We start from the raw sequence: 23495 nt of genomic DNA, 5'->3' as shown, positions 1-23495 counted from the left end.
AATTATATGCTTAAGACATTCTGGAATATGAATATTGCGCTTGTTTTGAGCCATCTCATGCTAGGGAGTTTTGCAGATGTGTATAGCACATAAAATATACAGATCCCTTATATCACAATAAACAATTTAAGCAGATGAATGGCTCTGATGAAAGAGTTTGGCAGCGTTTCATATCCTTGTGTCCGCAGCCAGTTTAATAACATCCTCTTTAAAGGCACAATAACCAAAAGGGTTTTTAATGTGTGTCCAGTATACCTGCCAAATATATATATGCTATATATATATATATATATATATATATATATAATTTTTTTTTTAAAGAAAATAAAACCTTCCCTTTCTGTATGATAATGTATGCATGTATATTATAAATAAATATATTTATAGGTGTTCCAGGCATTTAGGTCATTAAATATTCCAATATTAAAGGCATTATTTTGCCTTTCTATTATCTATATTACTGCTGAACATACCACTGTCATACATTGTAAAATAATTCTTTCCACCATGCTGTCACATTCTTTACATATTTACTTATATTGTTCATCAGGTTTAACAGGCCTCCATTACTTTGTTATATTATTTGTACAGCATTTTATTGGAAACTTGCACTGCACATCTGCATTCTTTAAAAAATAAAACTCAATAAAGAAGTTACGTTAGGGAGAAGCCCTACCTCTTTAAAGCGGCTAATCCGTGGCAGGAAAGCACTCATTGAAATCGATGAGGGAACTTTCTGCTCAGTATTTGCCATGCTAGAGCAGGAGCGTAATGGGGGTTAAGTATGTTACATAAGAAATATATTTGGTCAGACACATCCCCTGCATGGCAGCTAGCAAGTTGGGATAGGGATAGCGCAAATGCCTATGAACATTCCTGGGGACGGCTTTGCCCGGAGACTTGGTCACGGGTGCAGTATTTAGTCAAGCCCTACTCCCTACTCATGGCCATTTCCTCCTCCCACCCCGTTTATATATAAAGCAGTTGTCGCTAGCCCTGCCTACAATGGTTAGCTCCTTCTACAAATGACATCAGCTCCGCCCACCAACATCATCAGCCTACCCAAAGAGGGAGGGCTCTGGGGAGCCAGAGGCTGGAAGTTCCCAGGTGAACATTTGAGGGAATTCTGTATACGTTAAGGGACCTTTTAAGCTAGCATAGGCATTAGAGTGCACATGATGACTGCTGTGTCACTTTAAGTGTTTCTTAATGACTGGTGGGTATCTGTCCAGCTTCTTAGAATTGACCTACAGATTTTATGCTGTATATTTGTGAAATATTTTGTTTTCTTCCTCTGTCTCAGAGGTGGAACTTTTTTTGACCTGCGATGCGACTTCAAAGAACTTTTTAAGTTTTTTTTTAACATGCCTTATGCCTGTGATGAAGGAAACAAAGATGATGGAATTATGGGCACTTTGATCAGAGTCAAACAGGAGGATGTTGCAGAATAAGAGACAAAAATAGGCTAAGCACATGCTTTAGGCACCTCTTTAGTAAGGTTTTTGTGAAATGTATTTCTCAAGCCTGCAGGAAAAAAGCATGTAAGAAAAGAGAAAGCTACAGACAGTCAATGATTGCCTGACACAAGGGTTATTACTCTGGACTATTTTTGGCAATTTCACAAAGAGATAAGGAGTTTATTCACTAACGATCGAGTTGTCAGCAGAGTTTGCAAGAGAGTTGTGGTTTTAACTCACTAAAAAGGGTCAACGCTGGTCAAGTTTCTCCACCAAAAGGCTGAGCTGGCCCTGTAAAATGTATAAGTCATTATTCAAGGCCGTCCAAGCTTCTCCTCCAGCAGAAAATCACTGGGGCTGGACCTTCATTATTTATTGGGAAGTCAAGGAGATGAAACGCAGCTCTCCTGAAAACTATGACGTCTAGACCTTTAGTGAATAGACCCCCTAGGTGCAATGCAGTTCTTGCTATTTTTTTCTTTACAGAAAATCCAGATTTTCCCTTGAAAGAAAAATCCTTGTAATCTTATTTGCAAAGTTAGAATTTGACAATAGACTTCTTTCACTTACCCTGAGAGTTACCCAGAAAGAAACAGTCTTAGCAGGTTTCAGCCAGTAGCTTTGACCCACTCTGTGCTGGAATAGTCTATAATACCGTGAGCATCAGAATTCCTGAAAAAAAAAGCTCATTGTGCAGATATGAATGCTCGTTGGAGATATTGAGGATAAGTCTGGTTCATGATTACTAAGAGGTGCGGGAATATAGAGGTTTAAAAGATCAGAGTCATGGGAAACAAACTTTTCTTTCAGCGTAAAAAAACCGTCTATAGAGAAGTAAGTCTACAACTTTTTGTGTCGGTGGATCCATTTTCGGATTTGGCTATATTATCTTACTAATGTGTATTTTATACATTTTTTTTAATCAACCCTGAGGACCGTAGTATGAAAATTACTTATTAAAGATCAGTCTACTTTTTATTATTATTTTTAAATTATAAAACCTGCTTACCCGAGGCTCCGAAATGCAAGTTATCATGTGACATTTACGTGTTGCTTGCAAACTCCTTTTCTGTGGGTTTTCTAGTCTTTTCCTCTCAAAACCTCATTAGTCTATGTGTACCTAAATACAAAAGGAGTAACACCATAATTTAAAACAATGCATCAAGAGAAAGTCAATGTAGGTTTACATAGCAGGTATAGTAGTTAAGCAGACACTAGGGGTAACATATATATATATATATATATATATATATATATATATATATATATATATATATAGCGTTGTAACTTGAAAAAGTGCAATTTGTGGCAATATATATAGACAGAATTGGGAACCCTTCTATTGTAGATGCAATGTGCATCTTCGATATTGATGTTCATTTAATTGTTTTGGGTTTTTTTTTTAGCAATAAAATAACTGTCCTTCCCTGGGTCACTCTCCTCCTTCTTCTATGGGGTAGGGATGCTGTGTTTAACCAAGCCCCACTCCCCACCCAATTCTGCTCTCACTTGCAAACAGTAGAGAAGAAGAGGGAGGGGTAGAAGAGAGCTCAGTGCATCAAGTGGCAATAAAACCAGATCTTAAGGAGCACTCCAGTCCCATTTTCAATGTTAAATACATGTCGGAGTACATTTTACATGCATTTTTCTGTAGACAAACTGGTGCGCACATTCATTAGTTATTGTAGTTGACCTTATTATTTTTATTGTTATTAATGGCCTATATGTTGAAAGCATGGAGCATTCATATGCTCACTTGTTAGCATTCTTATTCTAGTCAGTGGGAGCTGAGCTCTTTGATATTGATGGGGATAGCAGCAGCCAGTTTTTAACGTCTGCTAGATGAGCACTTATATTCTACTAGCACAGGGGTGTCCAACCTGCGGCCCTCCAGCTGCTGCAGGACTACATCTCCCATACTCCTCAGCCAGCCCCTTCGCTGAAAGAGCATTATGGGAGATGTAGTCCTGCAGCAGCTGGAGGGCCATTAGGTTGGACACCCTTGTACTAGCATATATGCAGCTGGTTGTTGGCTGGAGTTCAACTTTAGTGGAAGTGCTACTGAGCATGTGCGGAAAGTATGGTTACACGTCATGCCTTCAGCAGAGGCAGTTAAAAAAAAAAAAACTAAAGAATGTGTTCATGCTGTAAAATGCATTGTCCATAAAGTGGATTAAAACCGTTGTTTTTAAGCGTCTTTTTTTTGCTATGAAGCCAATTTACGTAGTCATCGTTAAATAGTCAGCAATCACAGTTGTAATCTGATCACCACTGCCACCCTTCCATTGTAAGCATTGTTACCACAGAGTGATTCTGCAGAAAGCTCTTGCAAGATGAACTTCATTCCTAGGACAAGTTTAAGCCGTTGGGATAGTTAACTATATTTCAATACATTATTGTCTGTGTTGCTATGACAGTTTTAATCTGCATGAAACTATATTGTATCGTCTGTTTATTTTGCATCGGTGGAAACAATTTACTGTATTGTAGCAAGTGATGTTGGCAACATTATTATTCTTAATTATGTAAGCTGCAGCATGGTATCCCAATAGATTGTAAACACGATTAGGGCTCTTGTGTGTTCGTGTTATTGTTAAAGCTTCACTCCAGCACTCGAAGTCCCTTTAAATTTCCACGTGGTCCTCCTTGAAAATGCATCATTTATGTATTTGCCCCTTTCCTTTTGACTGAGCACCCCTCCTTACAGGTGGTATACACGCTCTTGCTCAAAGAAAGCTCTGGACAGAGGTCTACTGAGACCCCTGTGTGCATGCGTGGAAAGTGACCCCATCCATATCAGTCTTAGCGATTTCCTCCCACGGATTGGCTGCTTCAAGCAGGCAGTCAATGGAGCAGAATATCAAGACATAAAGAGGGTGGGAGGTTGTGTTTGTACAGCGTCAGATTTTCACAAAGGTATCAATAGGGTGACTTCTTAAATAATATATTTATGATGACAAAATGGGACCCGATATGGTGCATTAAGTTGTTATTTTGTAGAGAGTTATGAAATAACCCTGGTTGCACCAGAAATGCTCGTATTTTGTATTTTTAAGCCGTTTCGTCTTGGCCAAATTCACAAGTGGATAAATCACCACAAAATATACATCAGTTGTGATGCGTGTTTTTTTAAATAGACTTTTTGTGACCAATAATGTTCTCTTTAATAGTATACTAATAACGACCAGAATACATAGGATCTCAGTGCCAGGTAGTGAAGATGTTAAACTTACAGCATGTACATAATGAATGCTTACTAAATGACCCCTTAGAACAAAGAACCCCTGTAAGTTCCTCTGTTACTCTTGGGAAGTTAAGAACAGCCTATCCGTGTATAGCATATCCAGCAATCTAGCATAGTACTGCCTTTCAGGGTTGCCAGAACCACTCATCCTTATTTTATTTTTATTTATTTATTTACTCCCGGACCCATTTTTTCTCTTTATATACTTCCCTGCTTCAAGTGCCACCTTTTTTATTTTATAAATGTTAAATGTCCCTTGAAAAAGAAATCTTTTGATCAATAGCCCTCTTCTCTGGTTGAATGTCACTTGTTCTCCTAGTGGGGAGGAAGACTAGTCGTGAGCAGAAATTGAATGAGCAAAAAACAAGGGAAGATGCAAGGCTTAAAGTTGGAACCAGGTCCTAGACAAACTACAGAATTAATAATCATGTTGTTGATCTCGATTTCCCCTCAGTGTATTCTATCAAATTACAATCTGATTCGCAGTTTAATCAACTTTGACAGTCTTTCATTAAATAAAAATTGAAAGACAACACTGCTGTGCATGGAAAATGCACCAATGTATTATTAGACTTGCGTGCTACATGTTTAAAGTAACTCATCTTAATTACCACACTATTTACTGAATTGAAACATGGATCTGAGAGGAGAAGGAAACGTGTTAAGTAGTTGCAGGAAGTCTTTTCTACTAAGTTTTGAGTTACGTGCGTAACACGACTGATTAACCTTAAGACTGTTTGAGATCCTTCAACTAAGCCAACTTGAGCAGTAATACGTCATATGTTTTACAAAAGTGAAAAGTGTGGTGAAATATATTATAATTCCACTTACCATCACAAAGCTGCCCTGGGATGCGTAGACCTGCTTCTTAAAAGTGTTATGCCCTTAAGGAGTAGACAAAGGGCGTCTCCTGTAATAGTCTAAAATACAAGCATAAGGGCAGAAAGAAAGAAACCGTGAGACAACGGATCAAGAACAAAATATAAATCCACTCTTACATGGAAGTAGATGAAGTTCTGCCCACCAAACGCATAAGGGCCAAATATAATGACAACATAATGTGTAAAAACGACAATCTTAGTCACGCAAACATCCCTCAAAAGCACACGTTTCACAAAATTAGGCTTCCTCAGGTGTGTTAGGGATAAGAGAAGCATGACATTCCGTGAACATACTACAGTACATATATTTGTGTATTTATTTGACATGCTATATTATATTATTCTACTGGAGGCAATTAAGGAGTTTGCATGTGTGTGCGACACCATTGTGCGTCCTGGTTTTTGGTTTCACTTTAACATTGCTCAATATCTTATTGCAAAATAGAAGCATTTCCCCCCCCAATAGGCTCATGAAAATCACTTCTTAAAAGAAACTGTATGGTTTTTGTACAGTTAATCATTTGCAGATGTTACGAAATTACCGCAAAATATTGTATAATATTTGTGGATTACCTAGTTTTTCATTAGTTTAATGATATGTAAACACCGTGATCAAAGGGCTGCATACTTGGCCTGCAAATGTGAATTCATAGGTAGTTCAGAGTGCGGGATTAATGAATTAGTCATAACCAGGTTGAGGCAGTTATGTAATGTGTATCTGGTGAGTGGAATAAATACCTCGGTAATCTGTAGCTATGCTTAACTGTTCTCACCGTGTGATAAACAGACCCATCTAATGTTCTGAAATAGGACTGTTCCAGTCCTACCAGAGGATGTCACTATGATCACTCATAAGTGACAAGCATATTGCAGCAGTCTCGTTTCTCGGGTCATTTTTAGTGGATTACTGAGCCTTTATTCATGTGAAATGTTTCTAAAATATACCTTTTCACCGTAGTTCATTAATAATAGCAATTATACTACATCTGGGAATAAATGAAGTGAGTCGTCAAGACTCAAGTTTTAACCTTCTGCCAACCAACACAAAGATTTTATATTAGTGAATCAGTGATATGGCTCCAGCACTAGTCCTTGTAAGTACCACGACTGGACGTGAAGATATCTTGAATTCATTCACCTGTATTGAAGAAGGGATTTGGCCCGTAATATTCCAGTTACAAATAAAACACCAGTTGACCCTGGTTTTAAGCTTTTCTTCCCAGTCCTTTTTTTACCCTATTCACAGAACTTTTGCAGACGTCTTTTCCTTGACTTGCACTTTTAATTTCTGTTACAATTGGACAACATGGACAAATTTGCAAATCTATATAGGAAACCTGAAAATAATAATAGGTGTCATGTATATTTGTATTGGGCATATTTTGCCATTTGTGACTGTTGCAATCTTGAATCAAAATCTGTATACTGCAGTAACTGGTGTCTTGAGACCTTATTACATTTCCGTTTAGTACTTATTGTGCTACAGAGAAGCAGAATTTCCATAATCACAAACACTACTCATACTAGTCACAGACTTCTACTGCTCGCATAGATTTATGCATTTAATATCTAGGACAGGAGCCTTTTAGCATTTTAATACAGATAAATGTAAAATTAAAGCGTGGGTAAGAAAAGCAAAAATGCTAATTCTACTCTAAATGGTTGTGGGTTGTGTAAATAAATGTCCAAAATGTCTTGGTACGCTGAAGGGGACATACCCAGATCTTTTGGACAATGAAAGGCTACCTGCTTTGGGGGAGCAGTTTCTATTCCAGCATGACGGTGCCCCAGTGGACAAAGCAAGGCCTATAAAGACATGATCGGATGAGTTTGGTGTGGAAGAACTTGACTGACCCATACAGAGCCCTGACCTCAACCTCATCCAACACCTTGAGTTTGTGAGCCAGGCCTTCTCGTCCAACATCAGTGCCTGACCTCACACATGCTCTACTGGATGAATGGGCAAAGATTCCCACAGAAACACTTCAAAATCTTGTGAAAATCCTTCTCAGAAGAGTGGAAGCTGTTATAGCTGGAAAGGGGGGCACCAGCTACACATAAATGTCTGTGTTTAAAATTCAATGTCATAAAAGTCCCTGTTGGTGTAATGGTCAGGTGTCCCAATACTTTTGTCAATATAGGGTATCAGAGTGGTGGAAATGTACCATCTTGGCCACCTCTCTTTGTACGCCTTTATTCTATAGGGCTTATGTAAACACAAGTGAATGTCATCATTTATATGAAAAATGGGAGGGGGGTCATCACTTTGCAATATCCTGGTGTTTAGTTAGTGTTGCCAATCATAACTTCACCCAGCTGTGAGGAAAGCTGTAGGATAGAAATAGGAAAGATTAACTAAGGAGGTCGATTTTAATTGTCCTCCATTGTAAACATATTACAAGGGTAACCTTTGCTTGTTTGATGGCCTGTTATGCCCCATGTTTCTTAAAGGGACAGTTTACCGACAGCCCCACTAAAGAAGAAGTACCCTGCACTTATACTATGCAACGTATAAAAAAGCACAAAATAAAAAATCAAAATGTACAACTGCTCTGGAGCCTCAAATATTACACATTTTAAGAGTTTATCAGTTTGCATTTTCATTAGTGGCTCACTAAAAGCGGCAACCAAGGGGTTCTAAGAATCCTTCTGAGGAAACACATTATCATGTGGTAAAGTATTTTATTCGCCTGTATTCCAACAGTGCCTATGACTGGGCTAAGAACCCTGAACATTTTATTTTATAAAGCATTTCAGTGGAAGAAATCTCCTCTCTCAGTGTCATTCTGTGAAATATAGCTACATCAAGGGTTACGTTACAGCCGTATGGCCCCTGCACATTATTTTTCTTTTGCTGGGAATGAAGAAAATAAGTTGCTCTGCACGACATTGGAGTCAGTGAATAATATAAATATCGCTCTGGCGAATGCTAAGAAATGATCAGTGTGTTTTTAATAATAATATACATTGTGGGGGGTTTTGACAATATTGAAAGACATTCACAGGTCCAGTTCCAGAAATGTTTATGTGAAAACATCCATTACATAAAAAAATCTCAATGCAGTGATAATAATCTGGCTCGTTTATGCATTGGCACCCATTGGTTGAAGATAAAACGGTTTACCCACCTTTGATGGAAAAAACGTATACATGAATCTTTTGCATTTAGGAGTAATGCACATACCTGAGAGCTTGTGGAGTTTCACTTGAAGTCTCCAGGTGGAAACACTGCTTACTCTCTGTCCCTTGATAGTCTAACTGGCTGTAATCCTGCCCCAAACTATGGCTAACCAGTCCCCTGATTGCAGCCATATCCTTGATATTGGGATATCTTTGCAGCCATCCCAAGGAAGCCATCCCAAAGAAGCCATCCCAGCCATTCCATATGTGCAGCCATCCCTGGGAAGCTGCCATAATGCCATCAGTGTTTATGCAAAATAAAGTGATCCACTAGGTAATAGAATGCTACATTTCCTTAAACAAAGGAAGGGTTCTAAGCACCATCTTCAAAAAGGTATGGGTTTTATTCAGAGGTCTCATCTTCAGATTGAAACCTCTGAGGTCCTGAAAGCTTATATGACCATATTTTTGTTTCTGTGTTGACCCACTAAACCAGGGGTGTCCAACCTGCGGCCCTCCAGCTGTTGCAGGACTACATCTCCAAAAGCTAAGGGGCTGGTTGAGGAAGATGGGAGAAGTAGGCCTGCAGCAGCTGGAGGGCCGCAGGCTGGACTCCCCTGCACTAAACATTATCAGCTTCAACTAAAAACTGCTACAGATTCCAAAAAAAAGCAGATTTATTATGATATATCCACGAAAACATTTTCATTGCTCTTAAAGAATGGCTTAAAAGGACCCTCCCTGTTATGAGATACTCACAGGAAAGTGCCTTTTCAGTACAGGTCTTTGTTGAGTCGTGGGAAAAATATTACATTAATAAAGGAGTAGAATTTGCTTAGGCAGCTGCTAGCTTAGTTTGCCTTTCCTTTTGGTTCCCAGGAACCTACATTTGAGACATTAACAAACTGTTTCGGGCCGAGTACAATAATTTTGTGATGGAGGGTCAGGAATTTGGTCATTATCACAAAGTCCATCAAGAAAGTCTTCATGAATCAAAATAAAGTAGACTTGTGGACCTTCACTTCCTATAAGGAGTTTTGTAAATATGACCTCTACTTTATTGCCCCTTCTTCCATTGGGGATCAAAAGGTGGTTTCATAGCTACCACCGCAACTTGGAATAAAATTGGTCTCTGCAAACATTAGGCTCATACTTAATTATTACATGTTTTACTCCCTTTTGTTTTTGACTTCCTTTTCCAGTAGTCTACGAAGAGATGCTTAAAGATTAATTAATCCATTTTTCCTGGAATGGGATTGTGAATTGCAAGGAACAACGCGGCTCTGTAAACTACACCTCAGATTGTTGGCTCAGGTCTGTGGTGTCCACACTTGACCTAGTCTATTAAACTCTACGGAAATGAATTCATCTAAAATCCCACACTGATAAGGGAGTTTATTTTTTTCTTAACTAAAATAGACATATTAAGTAAGGGTGGGCTAATGCTTTCTGGATTTGACTGCAGACTGAAACCCTTAGTCCACACCTCACTTTCCTTCCATTCATTATTGTTTTACAATGGCTTTGTAAAACTATAATACTTTAGGAGTTCAGTTATGTCTTTCTGTGCTGATATTGAGAATATATGAATATCTTTCTAGCGCACAATAATATGAAGCATCCACTGATTATTTTAATGATTTTCTGTGCAATGTAGTTCTGACCAAGCTTGATATGTCATTAGACCCATCTGGAGAACTTTCCAGGAGGCCACTACTATTTGTTGGACATTTGTGGTCATGTAGAGTGGTGGCATGTTGACCTGGACTCATGTTTGGAGCATTAAGGAATACAATAAAGATTCCTATAAATCTCTCCCAGGTACCGATGGAATATAATTTTGCTCTGATATGCAGACAAAAAAAAATTCAAGTGATTGATCAATGAAAAGTGAATGGGCATCTATGATTGATTTTAGCATTTTCTTTTCTTATTGGCAAATTAATGTACATTTCTGACAGTAAGCCAAAAGAAACAAATATGAGTAATTAACATGTATTGGGTCTTAGAGATTTGTTTATCTGGATTTCAAGGAATTAACTGGAGAAAATATCCTTTAAGCTCACATCAAAGCCAAAAGTTGTTTTCTGTGCTGAGAACTGGATTTCTTTTGACATGGCCAACTGACTAACCTTGAGATTCAGTTATCCCTAATAGCTCAGCATAATCAGCTTTTAAGACCCCCTAATAATTTTAATAACATTTTAATAAACTATAGTAAAGTCTATTGAAACCATATGAAGCAGTTGAGTCCAGTGAAGCCCACCCAGAAGGATGGACAATGAGCATACTTAGGAACTCTTAGAATTTCACAGGTCTACAGGAGCATTGTTTGGTCGTACCTACTCTTGATCTGGCTTTTGCCCACTGCCCAAGTCTATTTGGGGCTAACACTGCCTCTAAGCCTGGCTAGCCACAACTTTATTTTGGCTATGACCCCTTTCTGTTCCCTTTAAGTAGCAGACAAGGGTGAGAACATATGACAAGTCATTTTGCAGTTGCTCCACACATGGATTAAATTAAAATGTTTCTGATATGAGTTAGCAGAAGCCTTGAAACTAGGTTGACCACATCAGCCATTTGTTTGTTGCTGACCAGCACAGGTCCTCACCTGTAGTATGCGGGATGTATAAACCCACAGATAGGTACTATTCTTCACGTATATACCCCTCATACTTCAGGGCAGGAACATTTGAAATATGTACACGGGACCTAGAAATATAACTTTTGCAGCCACTCTACACGTATTGAGCAGTACTTAAACACATAGGAGTAGCAAGCTTGAAAACAAATACTGATATTTCTAATATACACGGACCCCGTTTCCTATTGTAAGAAAATACTGTTTAAAATAATCCTTATGGCTTCAGTCCAAATTTAAAAGCGTTTAAAAAAGGTTCAGCGAAAAGCATCAATAGCTTCCAATAACATTTGCCACAAGAAAATGTAGTTGTCTTACCATTCATCTCAGCTTTGTTCATGGGAATAAGGTTAGTTGATGAAAATTTCGACTCACCTCAATAAAAAAAAAGTGTTTGCAAGATGTTAGTATATGGATGTCTTTGTCAGCTGCTGCTAGTGGATTCTTTAATGTGTAAATCAGTCATTAATTAATAATTCACTTTTAATGGCTTCTGCCGTTTATTATCATTAAAATACACGTAAGCACGCAATAAATGCAAATCCTGGTGTGAAGTTGAGCTTGTAATATGTGGATCCTTAGTATATCATTGCATGAACAACTGCACACATTCTAATCTTATCATATATCTTGCACACATTCTCAAGCATGCAAGACCTAAAATAATTTCCTAACGGAAATTACTCAATCGTGTGGACTTAATAATTCTAATACTTTTTGTCTTCTAAAAGATAACCATTTACAGGGAAGTTGCGTGCGATGGTTAATTATTGTTTTTTTTCTTTTTTACATTCCAAAAGGACAGCGGCAGACCAATTTAGTACATTTTTTCTATTACAGATACATTCATAAAAATGGGTATCATTCAGCCATTTTGCAATCAAATGGTTTCAATGCATATTGACCGCTATAACTGAGCCAAGAAAATCTTGATTTCCTACTTACCGGCAGATGCTGGTCTCAATCTGCCTTCTTCATGCCGTTTCAATGATATCTACGGTTACATTAGCTCACATACACCTTAAGTTTCGGGACACCCTTTGTGACTGGCAAAGAACAGCGAGAGGCCACAGACCAGGAGCTAAATGTTTATGACCAGCAGGCAATATAACCTTAAACAGGAGCCTGTCATATGATCCCCCATAAAGTTTTAACAACTCATTTTACTTAATTACAAGTCATGTTCCTTGTTAACGATAAAGAATTTGTAAAATAACCTTGGGGCTTTTGTGTTTCTTATGGATAATTAACCAATAATTAACACAAATTGTAATTTACTTCTAACTACCCAATTAGCCCCAGACCATTAAAACCGCAGCATATTAGGTTGAAGTTATTACATCCAGTGGCAATTAGTGAAGTAATGCTAATTAGATAAATCTGGCTTTTTCTATGTTGAATTTGGCTGGAATTGCTTTTTAGGTCCTCATCTGACCACTCGTCTCAAATGAGGTGGGGTGGTTGAGCCCAACATGACTTTCCAAAACAACCATGTTGCTATTAAAGGGGCAGTCATGTCAGACAGCATTTCTCTGTAAAACCATGGTCAGGAAGTATTTTTTCTGTTTGCTGCCTTGTGGGTTCAATGGAGGAATCCAGTCATAATTCTGGAATAATATGTTATTAAATTAAAGATAGGGAGTATCTTTAAAGAATAGTTTGCAAAGAGAAAAAGTATAGGTTTAGAATTTGCCTTTGCGTTATGACAGCAGCTCTGTTAGCAAATGTACGAGTGAGACATTATACGAAACAAATTTGAAACCGTCAAGCAAGAATGGACAGTCGCTTTGTCGGCTGTACTGTGGTGCATCCCAAGTTTTAGCTCTCTTGTTCCATTACAGGGAAAAAGCACCCATCAACATGTCAGTCTTATCCTGCCCCAAGGGCATGATATTTTACCATTTGGGAATCTCTTGGGGCCCACCTCAAGTGTGAAGGTGAATCCAGATATGGACTTCCTTGCTGTCTTCTTGCCAATGACGAGTCCAACAAAGACCCCAACGTATGTCTGGGGTTGTTGGTTCCCTTGTGCAGAGGACATTTGCCTCACATTTTGGTTCAGGACTGCCCTTTCTGGACAGGATCAGACTGATATGTTGATGGACATTTTTTTTCTCTGTAATGGCAAAAGAGAACTAAAACTTGATATGCTCCCAAGCAGGGATATACCCTAAGACAGGCTACAAAGCAGCTAGGTATCTGTTCTTGGTTGAGCTTATCAAATATGTTTTATATGATGTAAGTTGAACATTACCTGAAATATTTTGGCTTTAATAATTTTTTCACCTGTGCATGCACCAGCTAACCTCTTTACTTGCATAGATGCGATGTGTACACTCTAGGAAAGAACTACTTTTTTTTATGTATACATCTGCTAGCGATTTTTGCCAGGACAAATGTATATATGACATACATACTTAAATTGGACCTTATTGCCCACACATTTGTGAATGATCCTTTAAGGTACACAAATAGTGCCAATACAAATTTGGTATTCCTCCTTAAGGTACACAAAAAAAATGTAAATACAAATTTTGTATTAGAGCCTAGTTTTCACATTTCCTTTACTTTTTTTTAATCTTGGTTGGTATTATTTCCAAGAGATGGATTCTGTAGAACTTGGGTGTTCTTGGTTGTGCTTTTAAATTATATGCCTTTACTGAAGTTCTGTCAAAATGCTGTACACGTTAATTATAACAGGTTGCATGTCGAATATATACCAGTTAAAACAGCAGTAACTCTTTATAATGATTGTTGTTATGACTTTTTTTCTGCTATAAAAGCATGCTCTTAAGCCTTTTGGTAATTTTGTTATAATATAAGAAAAGCCATAGTATAACAAACAGCTGGAACCCCCTGGGTAATATATCTTCATTTGTTTCCATTAAAATAATTCATTGCAATGTGCAAAGTTAAGTATGTACAAAGCCGCTTTTAATATTTATTGGACCCTGGGAAAGCATTTTCTTGGGGCCTCCCTAGCATGCATTCACGCCCTCAACTCCCACACCAAAAAACCCGCAAAAAAGCAAAAGTACCTGCCACAATAAGTCTGCGGATAAGGAGGAGACTGTCAGAGCCAGTGTGGTCTTCCCTCCTTGTTATCCTAATGTGAGTCAGTGTGAGATGTCCTCACGCCACGTGCGCATGGGAGAGGAGGACCACAATACTATGTCACTCGCATAGTAATTGAATGGTACGTGTCCGGCAAGTCACCCGAAATGGACGTGCGAGTCGTGATTAGGTGTTCAGGTTGCCCCAGCACCCAGATTGCATCCGCAGGACCTGCCCAACAACCAGATTGGACACATAGGACCTGCTATCTTTTTCCCTGAACAGCATGACTATGTGTGCCATATCTGCTCCCAAACACCCTGCCTGTGCCATATTTGTCCCCCCCACTTACACATCCACATGCATGCTATCACAGACTTTTACATGCATACATCAAGAAATGCATATTCACACAGACTCATGCATTCACTCATTCATACATACTTCCTCCCGCATGCCCTTTAGATCACCTGCAGATTTCTCGGTGGCGCTCGCACAGGGGAAGCAGAAACCCAGTTATGTAACAGGACCCCTCTGCGTTCCTGCTTCCTCTGGGTGGTACAAGAGTGGTTGGTCGCACAGTGTGCAAGCAACACAGACGTAAGCTGCACGTTCTTGCGGAAGTGCTTGCGACCCCTGTGACCATGGTTGTTGCGGGCTCCAGTGATTCCTGGGGGCCCATAGCAGATTCCCCTGAATATATATGTGTATAATTGTGCAGTAAGTATTGCTCTGTTGTGTCATTAACATATTAACCTTATTTACATCCCTTGTGAGAAAACAAACTGAACAAATTGTTCAGTCTAGACCCAGTCATGGGTGGTAGAATCTAGTCATTCTGACACAAGAAATGTCATCTCTATTGATTGCAGCCATTACCATATTAAAGAGTTAGTTTCATGAGACTGTGTCCAGTGAGTACAGGTTCTGCCTGAACACTATAACACTATAAAATCAACAAACAGGTAAATGACCCTTTTCAGTGTAATACCTTACTTGCTCTTGAAGCCTGTTCATTTTGGAACGATGACAATGAACATTTTATATATATATATATATATATATATATATATATATATATTTATTTATATACATATAGTTGGAGTGAAGCTTGAGGCGACCCAAGACAAAAGTCAAAATATTTACACCCTCTCTGAAAACTGCTGGGATGATCATTGATCATGTATTCCATGTTAAATATAAGGGTTTATGTACAAATGGGAAAAAAGAACGTAAACTGAGTACTTCAATAATGCTAAATGGAAATCTTTCCAGAAGGTATAACCAGAAAGGTTTAGAGAAATTCTCCCATTTACAAAGGAACAAAGTGCTCAAGTAATAAAGTACTCCTCAATGCAACAATGAATCGCTCAGGCAACACCACAAGAAAATATGTGCTGGGCCTACTGCACTGAATGGGAAATTTTCAAAAACTGTGTTCTTTGTGGTTGATGATGGACTTCCAAATGATTCCTAATTAAATGGGAAATTTCATTGACATTTTTTTTTCTCATTAAGCATAAAATCTACCGAAAAGTAGGTTATCATGTGAGTTTAGGTAATTCCCTGTTAAAACAGAACACTGAGCTTATTCTTAATTGTAAAGTTAGTGAAGTCCATAGACTTTCATTAGGCAGTGTCCAGATGGGTGATTAAGATTGAGTTGTTCTATTGTTTACCACTAGGCAGTATTATAAGCGTATCTGGGAACTTTCACGCTCTGGCTACCCGGAGCCCTCGCTCTTCAGGGGGAGTGGTGCTCCCTCGACCCAGAGATTTGGCCTGGAGACCTAGCGTGTCTACTAGGTATGATTATATTGAGTCAGGGTGTTTGTCTAGCAGACTGGGTTAAGATAACAGAACTAGAACACATATAGATAGCCAATATGCAAATACCTGAAAACATTATGGAAAAAAGATCTGTAATAAAAATTGGTGGGAGTTCCCCTATTAAGGGGTTATGGAAGTATGTGGGTTAAAGTGAACAGAGTGATTAAAACTACATATGGTCTACTTCTTGCCTTGAGACGGTACTAAAAGCTCTGTTCTCTACAGTGGTGTCTGAACAATATATGACATTTCTCAAAGACATCAAGGTCTCCGCTACTTTACCAAGAATTTTCTGCTTTTTTGCTGTTCTTTTCTGTCACTTAATTACAGTATAGAATATTTTTTAGTACAACAAAATATGACTGTGACAAAATTTGATTATTTCTTGAGACAATTTGAGATATTCCTTGACCAGGCATTTGATAATATTGTTGAGAAACAGTACATTTGTCTTAGGTCAGTATACACTTTAATGTCTCGTACATTCTCTGCACTTATTTCATAAGTAAAAATATACATATTTGTGTGTGATCCATAACCCTGACTTCATTGCTTTGTGGATGACAGTTGTACGATCAGGCATTATACGATATATAATAAGTTATTTATCATATACTAAAAAATAGACAGAAGGCATTCTTCAATCCCCTAAAATGTTTTTATTAATTAGTCAAGTGTCCTAAGTACAAACCCAAAGCAATGGTTCCATTATTCTATGTCTTATCTTAAACAGTGCAAAAACAACCAATTTCAGAAGCTACACTTTGCACACAGGTCTACAGGATTTTTAAAGCTCTAGTTTCTTACACATTTACCTTGTAGTTGTTGATTGTCTAGAATTTACACAGCATCATAGCCCCTGTCCTATTGAATTTTAACAAGACTTACGGCACGCCTTAGCAATACATCTCCAGGAGTGTCACAAGATACTACTTAAATTAGGTAGGTTGGTTTTATTGTTTGCAGTTAAGAATCTTATCATACAGTATATTCTGACGGTTGTCAGACATGTGATGTTAACCCATTTACTGCTGGTTCAGCTTAACAGACCTAAGTAAAGTGTAATCTTGGTAGGATATAGTTGAGGCAGGAAAGGTTGTATGCCTTTAAAGGGTTAGGTCATGATGAGATATTATAAAATCTGTGGCATTCTATTACAAACCTGTGTATTGTTTTATGAAGGCCATGGTATCTATAAAACTTTTTGCAACCAGACACCTATAAGATGGTAGAAGACGAAGAGGGGCGAGCTTAACTGGCTGGTAACCCTACGCTCTTCCTGACCGTATTGGATGGACAGTCCTGGTTTGAGTCCCATAATCAGCAATCTGTTAATGAGCCCCTCTTATTTTCATAAAACAATGTTTTCTAAAATTCACCTAAAAATAATCATGCCCCTGGCCATATGCCCATGAGGCAAAAATAGGTGTTCTTTGGACATTTGATATTTTGGAAAGTATGGACAGCTACTTTTAATAGCTTGAATAGGGGAATCTGTTAGAGATCTTGTGATATAAATATATCAACAGTCATATCTTTAACTATTTTCTGTAGGATTGCAATATTAGGTTAATGCACTCAGCAAACATAATGGTAAAAGCGGTATATGAGGAAACTCACAACTTCAACATAAACGGCAGGATTTTGAGTATGCAGAACAATTGTAATTGAAGGTCCACATGTAAGGCATGGTCTATGGTCAGACACGTAATGTGATAGATGAGGGTGGCGTGAAATCATGTTCTCGGCTTAGAGCACATACACTGCCTATAAATGGCTCATTAACCTGCAAAAAGCTAGTTATGTGCACATGGTGTAATCAGGTATTGGAGACCAGTGACCCATCAAATTCCTTTATGGGATTACATGCCTTATTTCCATGTAGCAGCTTCTGATGCAGTGAGTGGCATGGGGGAAAGCAAAAATGAATCATATCCAGTTGATGGATGCCATTTTTATGATTTATTTATAATTTACTACATTAGTTTAATATTTTTACACCAGTTTAATATCATTTTTTTAATTCAGAGCTAGTACACAATCTATTCGCTTAACCATTGTCATAAAAATCACGGGAACTGATAAGTTCTAATAATTGGCCCATTATTGACTGAAGTGGTCGATATTCAGGTTAACATATTGAGGTGGTGGGAGGGAGGTTGACATGGGATCAGTTAATCAAAGTGGGTTTTTGGCTATTTCTTGCCAGTGGCTGCAGTTTATAATGCATATCAATGCTAATGGCAACAAGGTTAATGATATTTCTTGTTGAATGCAATATTTAAATGCTTGTGTCCTATTTATACTTCTGGTATTCACTTGTTTGATGTGAGGTTGACATCAGGGACTTTTATTAACCTACAATTTTGCCTACTTAGTTTTCAGATCCATATTAATTTTTATAGTATATAAAAGTACATATAGTATATAAAAGTACGATTCACTGTGTTATTCTATAAATCCGGTGAAAAATGATGAGAGACTGGTTATCCAACCAGGAGTTATCACGTCAAGCCATTATTATTAGACAATTAAATGATCCAGAAGCCCATGTTAACTTAAAATCAGATCCCGCAAGGGAACAAAAGAAAAAACTATGTAAATATTTGGGGAAGGGTCGGTCACTAGATGTTCTAAGCCAGGTAAAATTCCTAGAATGAAAAGTGCTCTAATCCCATTCTCTAGTATTTGGTAAGGAGAGGGCATCAGGAAAATGAACCGATGACCTGCTCCCTGGAGCACCAATGACATTGCAAAGGTCACACATGGTATTGTCAATAGCACACAGTTGGATGATGCAGTTACTTCTAGGAATAGGTTATGAAATCTGACACATCCCATGTAGCCATCACCAAAGTTACTTTCGCCTGTAGTTTGAAAGAGGATCTTTTTGTTGAACACGATTTCTGTGACAACATGAATCAATTGGCAGGTGTAATAGAGGAACCTCAAAAGAATGTTGTTATCTTAAAATAAATAAGACTTATCTCTGTGTACAGCATAAACTACCAGAGTATTTTGCAGAATTTACTATTTCTTTACAACATTCATGCCACCTTAGAAACTGAACCATAATATGTTCTTTTTCTCATTGAGCCATGTCCTAAAGACCTACCTCATTGCTGATTCTCATCCAAACCAAATACTTCTCTTTTCAAATGGAATTGCTGTCTGGAAACAGACATTTTTCCTCCTCTCTCTTTGAAGGATCTCCTACAGGGATCCCGCTTTGTTACTTGATAGACCATGCTCACATTCCCACTAGGGATTGCAGAGACAGGCAAAACTTTTTCTACCCCATTGTCTTCAACATAGTTACTGACAAAGCATATATTAGGCAAACAGTAGAGAAAAAGAATCTACAAATAAAGATATTTATAATTATCTAGATTGGCATATATTCAATTTTATTGATGTCCACTAAGGGGCAAAGAAAGTCAATTTTAGACTTAAAAAGTTATTTTAAATTCTGCCCAGCTTAAAAATATTTCTGTAAATACTTTATAATTTGCAATTGCACACCCTGAGTGTAAAACAAGGCAATATATAAAGAAGGAATGCATAATGTCTCATAAGATGTCAATAAAAGGTTTTGCAACTGATTGTAAACCTGTTAAAAATGTGCAGACTGTCATCGTAAACTTAACTGTGAGGTATAGAAAAAATAACAAAATAATCTCTTGTCATTAAGATATATACCTTCTGAGCTTGATAGGTAGAATATGTTTTTCTAAACACATGAAATGTGGTTCAGAAATATAACGTAAGGAATATGCAGCATATGGACAAAAGTATTGGGACATCATTATACCAACAGGGACTTTTATGAGATCACATTCTAAATACATAGACATTATGTATGTGGTTCCCCCTTATGCAGCTATAACAGCTTCAACTCTTCTGGGAAAGCTTTCCACAAGATTTTGGAGTGTTTCTGTGGGAATTTTTGCCCATTCATCTAGTGGTGCATTTGTGAGGTCGGGCACTGATGTTGGATGAGAAGGCCTGGCTCGCAAACTCCATTCCAGTTCACCCCAAAGGTGTTCGTTGAGGTCAGGGCTCTGTGCTGGCCAGTCAAGTTTTTCCACACCAAGTTCATCCAACCATGTCTTTATGGACCTTACATTGTGCACTGGGGCACAGCCATGCTGGAATAGAAAAGGGCCTTCCCCATTATGTTCCCACAAAGTTGGAAGCAAAGCATTGTCCAAATTGTATTGGTATGCTGAAGCATTAAGAGTTCCCTTCACTAGAAGTAAAGGGCCTAGCCCAACCCCTGAAAAATATCCCCATACTATTATCCCTCCTCAAATAAACTTTACTGTTGGCACAATATAGTCAGGAAGGTAATGTTCTCCTCCCAAAACGACCCATCAGAGAAAGCATGGTTAGTCACTCCACAGAACGTCACTCCACAGAACGTTTCTACTGCTCCAGAAGCCATGGTGATGGTGACGTGAGGCTTGCATGCAGCTGCTTAGCCATGGAAACCTATTCCATGAAGCCCCCACTGCACTGATTTTAATGCTGATACTAATGCCAGTGGAAGTTTGGAACTCTTCAGATATGGAATTAGCAGCGTGTTGGCAACTTTTTGTGCACACCGTGTGCCGCAGCAATCGGTGACCCCGCTCCATGACTTAACGTGATCTTCCGCTTAGTGGCTGCGTTGCTGCTGTTCCTAAACTGGTGATACCGTTGTCAGATAAGTCAGAGCATTGTGGAAAATGTACATTTGATACACTTTACGGTATTAATATTTAAGTGGTTACGTTGTGTCACATGTGTTCCTATCTCCAAAAGGATTCTAGGTAACGTAGAAAATTTGTATTTATGAAACTTTTTGTGACAAATATTACCTAAGATCACAATTTAGTGCTTGCGTTAATTGGGAACGGCATAGAATAAAAAAACTTTTAAAACATAAAGGACACTCAAAATGTTTTATTTTAAGATATATTTGTAGTGATCGAACTAAAATGGCAAATGTCTCCTGGGATATATCCTGCCATGGACATGACATTACATATATATTTTTATATAAATAGCTTAATAGCATAACTTATCAACATTATACTAATATATATATATTCAAACTATATAAATTCAACAAGGATATTCTGTTTTATAAAATTCTACTAATGTTACAAAAATCACTGGATACAAATAAGTAAATAGTTGTTGTCCTCATCAGAATGTACAGTATTTGACCCCACGTTGTTTTTCAGGTGCACTGATGCTTGACCTAATATATTCAGACACAGTTTTCATGTAAAGAGTAGACCGTCTCTTGTTAAACATTGCCACATCGGTAATAGGTCCTTTAACCAGCACACCAATGGAAAGGGACCTTTTTTTTTTGATAGGAGGGTGGAGAGCTATTGGAGGGATGCTCCTACCCATTGCTTTGGCCACGAAGATTTGGTTGGAACTGGTTTCCTGCCATATAAATAATAAGGTTTCCATCCTCCTCTTATTAGAGTGTTAAAGGACCTTGGAAGTACATGATTATGTCTTTAGAATATTGTCTGCAATCACCTTAGCCTTTTTTATAGGGCTAGTGGGTTGTTAAAACAAGTCATAGCAAGTAAAGTCATAGACCTAGATAACTGGCACATCTAGAAAGAGGGATAAGGAAAGCAGAAGAAGATGTCTACTGAACAAGTTAATCTGGAGAACGAGCTGAATGCTCACAGGGACAAAGAGAGGGTTTTGTGCCGTACATCGGTCATAATCAGTCAAGCTGTTAACCGCAGTATTTTCACCTCTACAGTCTCTCCAGCTGCAGAACGAATCCGCTTTATATTGGGTGAGGAAGATGACAGCCCGGCTCCCCCTCAGCTTTTTACTGAACTGGACGAACTTCTGTCTGTGGATGGCCAAGAAATGGAATGGAAGGAAACGGCTAGGTGAGACCACCATGGTCATTTAGTGGGTTTAAGTATGATTTTTTTTGTACCCATCACAGATCAGTTTTGCTTCTTATCCTTTGCCCACTTTTGTTGTAGAACTTTATGCACTGTGGTATGATTTTACAGTATAGCCCTTTTGTTTCTTCTAATGCATTGTTCAGACTAACACATTAATATCTTAATATTAGAATTCACGGTGGTCCATTCTTTTCCCTAAATGCCACAGTGGATGATGCATATAGCTGAAGCCCTGGAGCAAAAGTTTATTTTAGTGTTATTTAGAGCACATATAAACCTATGAGAACGTATGAAAATATTTAGCTAGTGATGTTAAAATAAATAGTATATTTCCATGAAATGTAATTGAAGTGTAAAGGATATATTGCCCACACCATTACATTCCAAGCTTATTGTCTACCACCTGATAAGTCCCACAACCTTCACCCAGGTAGCACCTGTACTCTAGTGCAGTAGAGCAGAAGCTGGTTTAGGAGACTAACATCCCTGCATTGAAACATTCACAAACACAATGTTACATTCATTAGAATTCAGTATAAACTCAATAATGTCCTGTTTAGGAGACATAAGCGTATTTAATGTATGTTATTACTTTGAATTGGTTAAAATATGGGTTGCATAAATGTATTGTCATTTGCTTTGTAAGAGTGAAATTCCAACTGAGAATTACTTATTAACCATTTAGTGCCCCTTGCACATTTACCTCCTTCCCTGCTCCCTACCATTTCCCACAATGACCTGAAATAAGTTAACATTCTGTGCTACGTGCTATAAATCGAATCACTGGACAGAGGGTCTTGGAAGGAAACACGCTCAACAGAGAGATTATTATTCCCTATAGTGAATAGTTTATCAATCAATGTGTATACATTTTCTTATTTTTTTGTTTGTATTTTAGCAGACTTTTATTGTCCATCTGTAACACACTTTATATCATTAGAATACCTTCATATCCCTTAGTCTTGTGGCAGGTAGATGCTCCAAGAGCCATATAAGACAAACTTTGAATACATAGCATAATATCTGTTACATTGCAGCTACGTATTGTTTTACGTTATGGTTAGTAAACCCTGTTCATCTGCTATGGTGGTCTGTTGTGATAAGAATTGAAAGTGCAACCACAGAGAGAAACGGATTCCAAGAATTTGTCTAAAACATAGATTTTAATAATTGACCTCTGTATGAAACTGAAGCTGTATATAAAGCATAATGAAGCAGCATGTGATTGGTTTAGTTTAGCAGGTATACATTAATCAGAAGTTTCACATGAAAATAAGCAGTTACTGAAACCTCAAGAGTTAGCATTCTAGAGGCTAGAGAGTTTGGCACTCCTCACCA

General features: G+C 38.0%; 1 protein-coding gene and 1 long non-coding RNA gene across 2 annotated transcripts in view; one reads left to right on the top strand and one right to left on the bottom strand.

The window, feature by feature from the left end:
* The window catches only part of SLC4A4 (solute carrier family 4 member 4), a 98989-nt gene that overhangs the window by 30910 nt on the left and 44584 nt on the right, over positions 1-23495 (top strand). Inside the window, exon 4 of the mRNA XM_053461644.1 lies at positions 22001-22136. Within this exon, the coding sequence (XP_053317619.1) occupies positions 22001-22136 (136 nt within the window). The remainder of the gene's footprint in view (positions 1-22000; positions 22137-23495) is intronic.
* On the bottom strand, positions 2452-8796 carry LOC128488063 (uncharacterized). Its single transcript, XR_008353508.1, has 3 exons — positions 8767-8796; positions 5533-5621; positions 2452-2577 (listed from the first exon to the last, which is right to left on the bottom strand). It is a non-coding gene; the product is annotated as an uncharacterized LOC128488063 (long non-coding RNA).

This window comes from Spea bombifrons, chromosome 1 (genome assembly GCF_027358695.1).
Source record: "Spea bombifrons isolate aSpeBom1 chromosome 1, aSpeBom1.2.pri, whole genome shotgun sequence".
Taxonomy (NCBI): Eukaryota; Metazoa; Chordata; class Amphibia; order Anura; family Pelobatidae; genus Spea; species Spea bombifrons.
The sequence above is the reverse complement of the archived record's forward strand: the minus strand, read 5'-3'. Positions and strand labels throughout refer to the sequence as shown.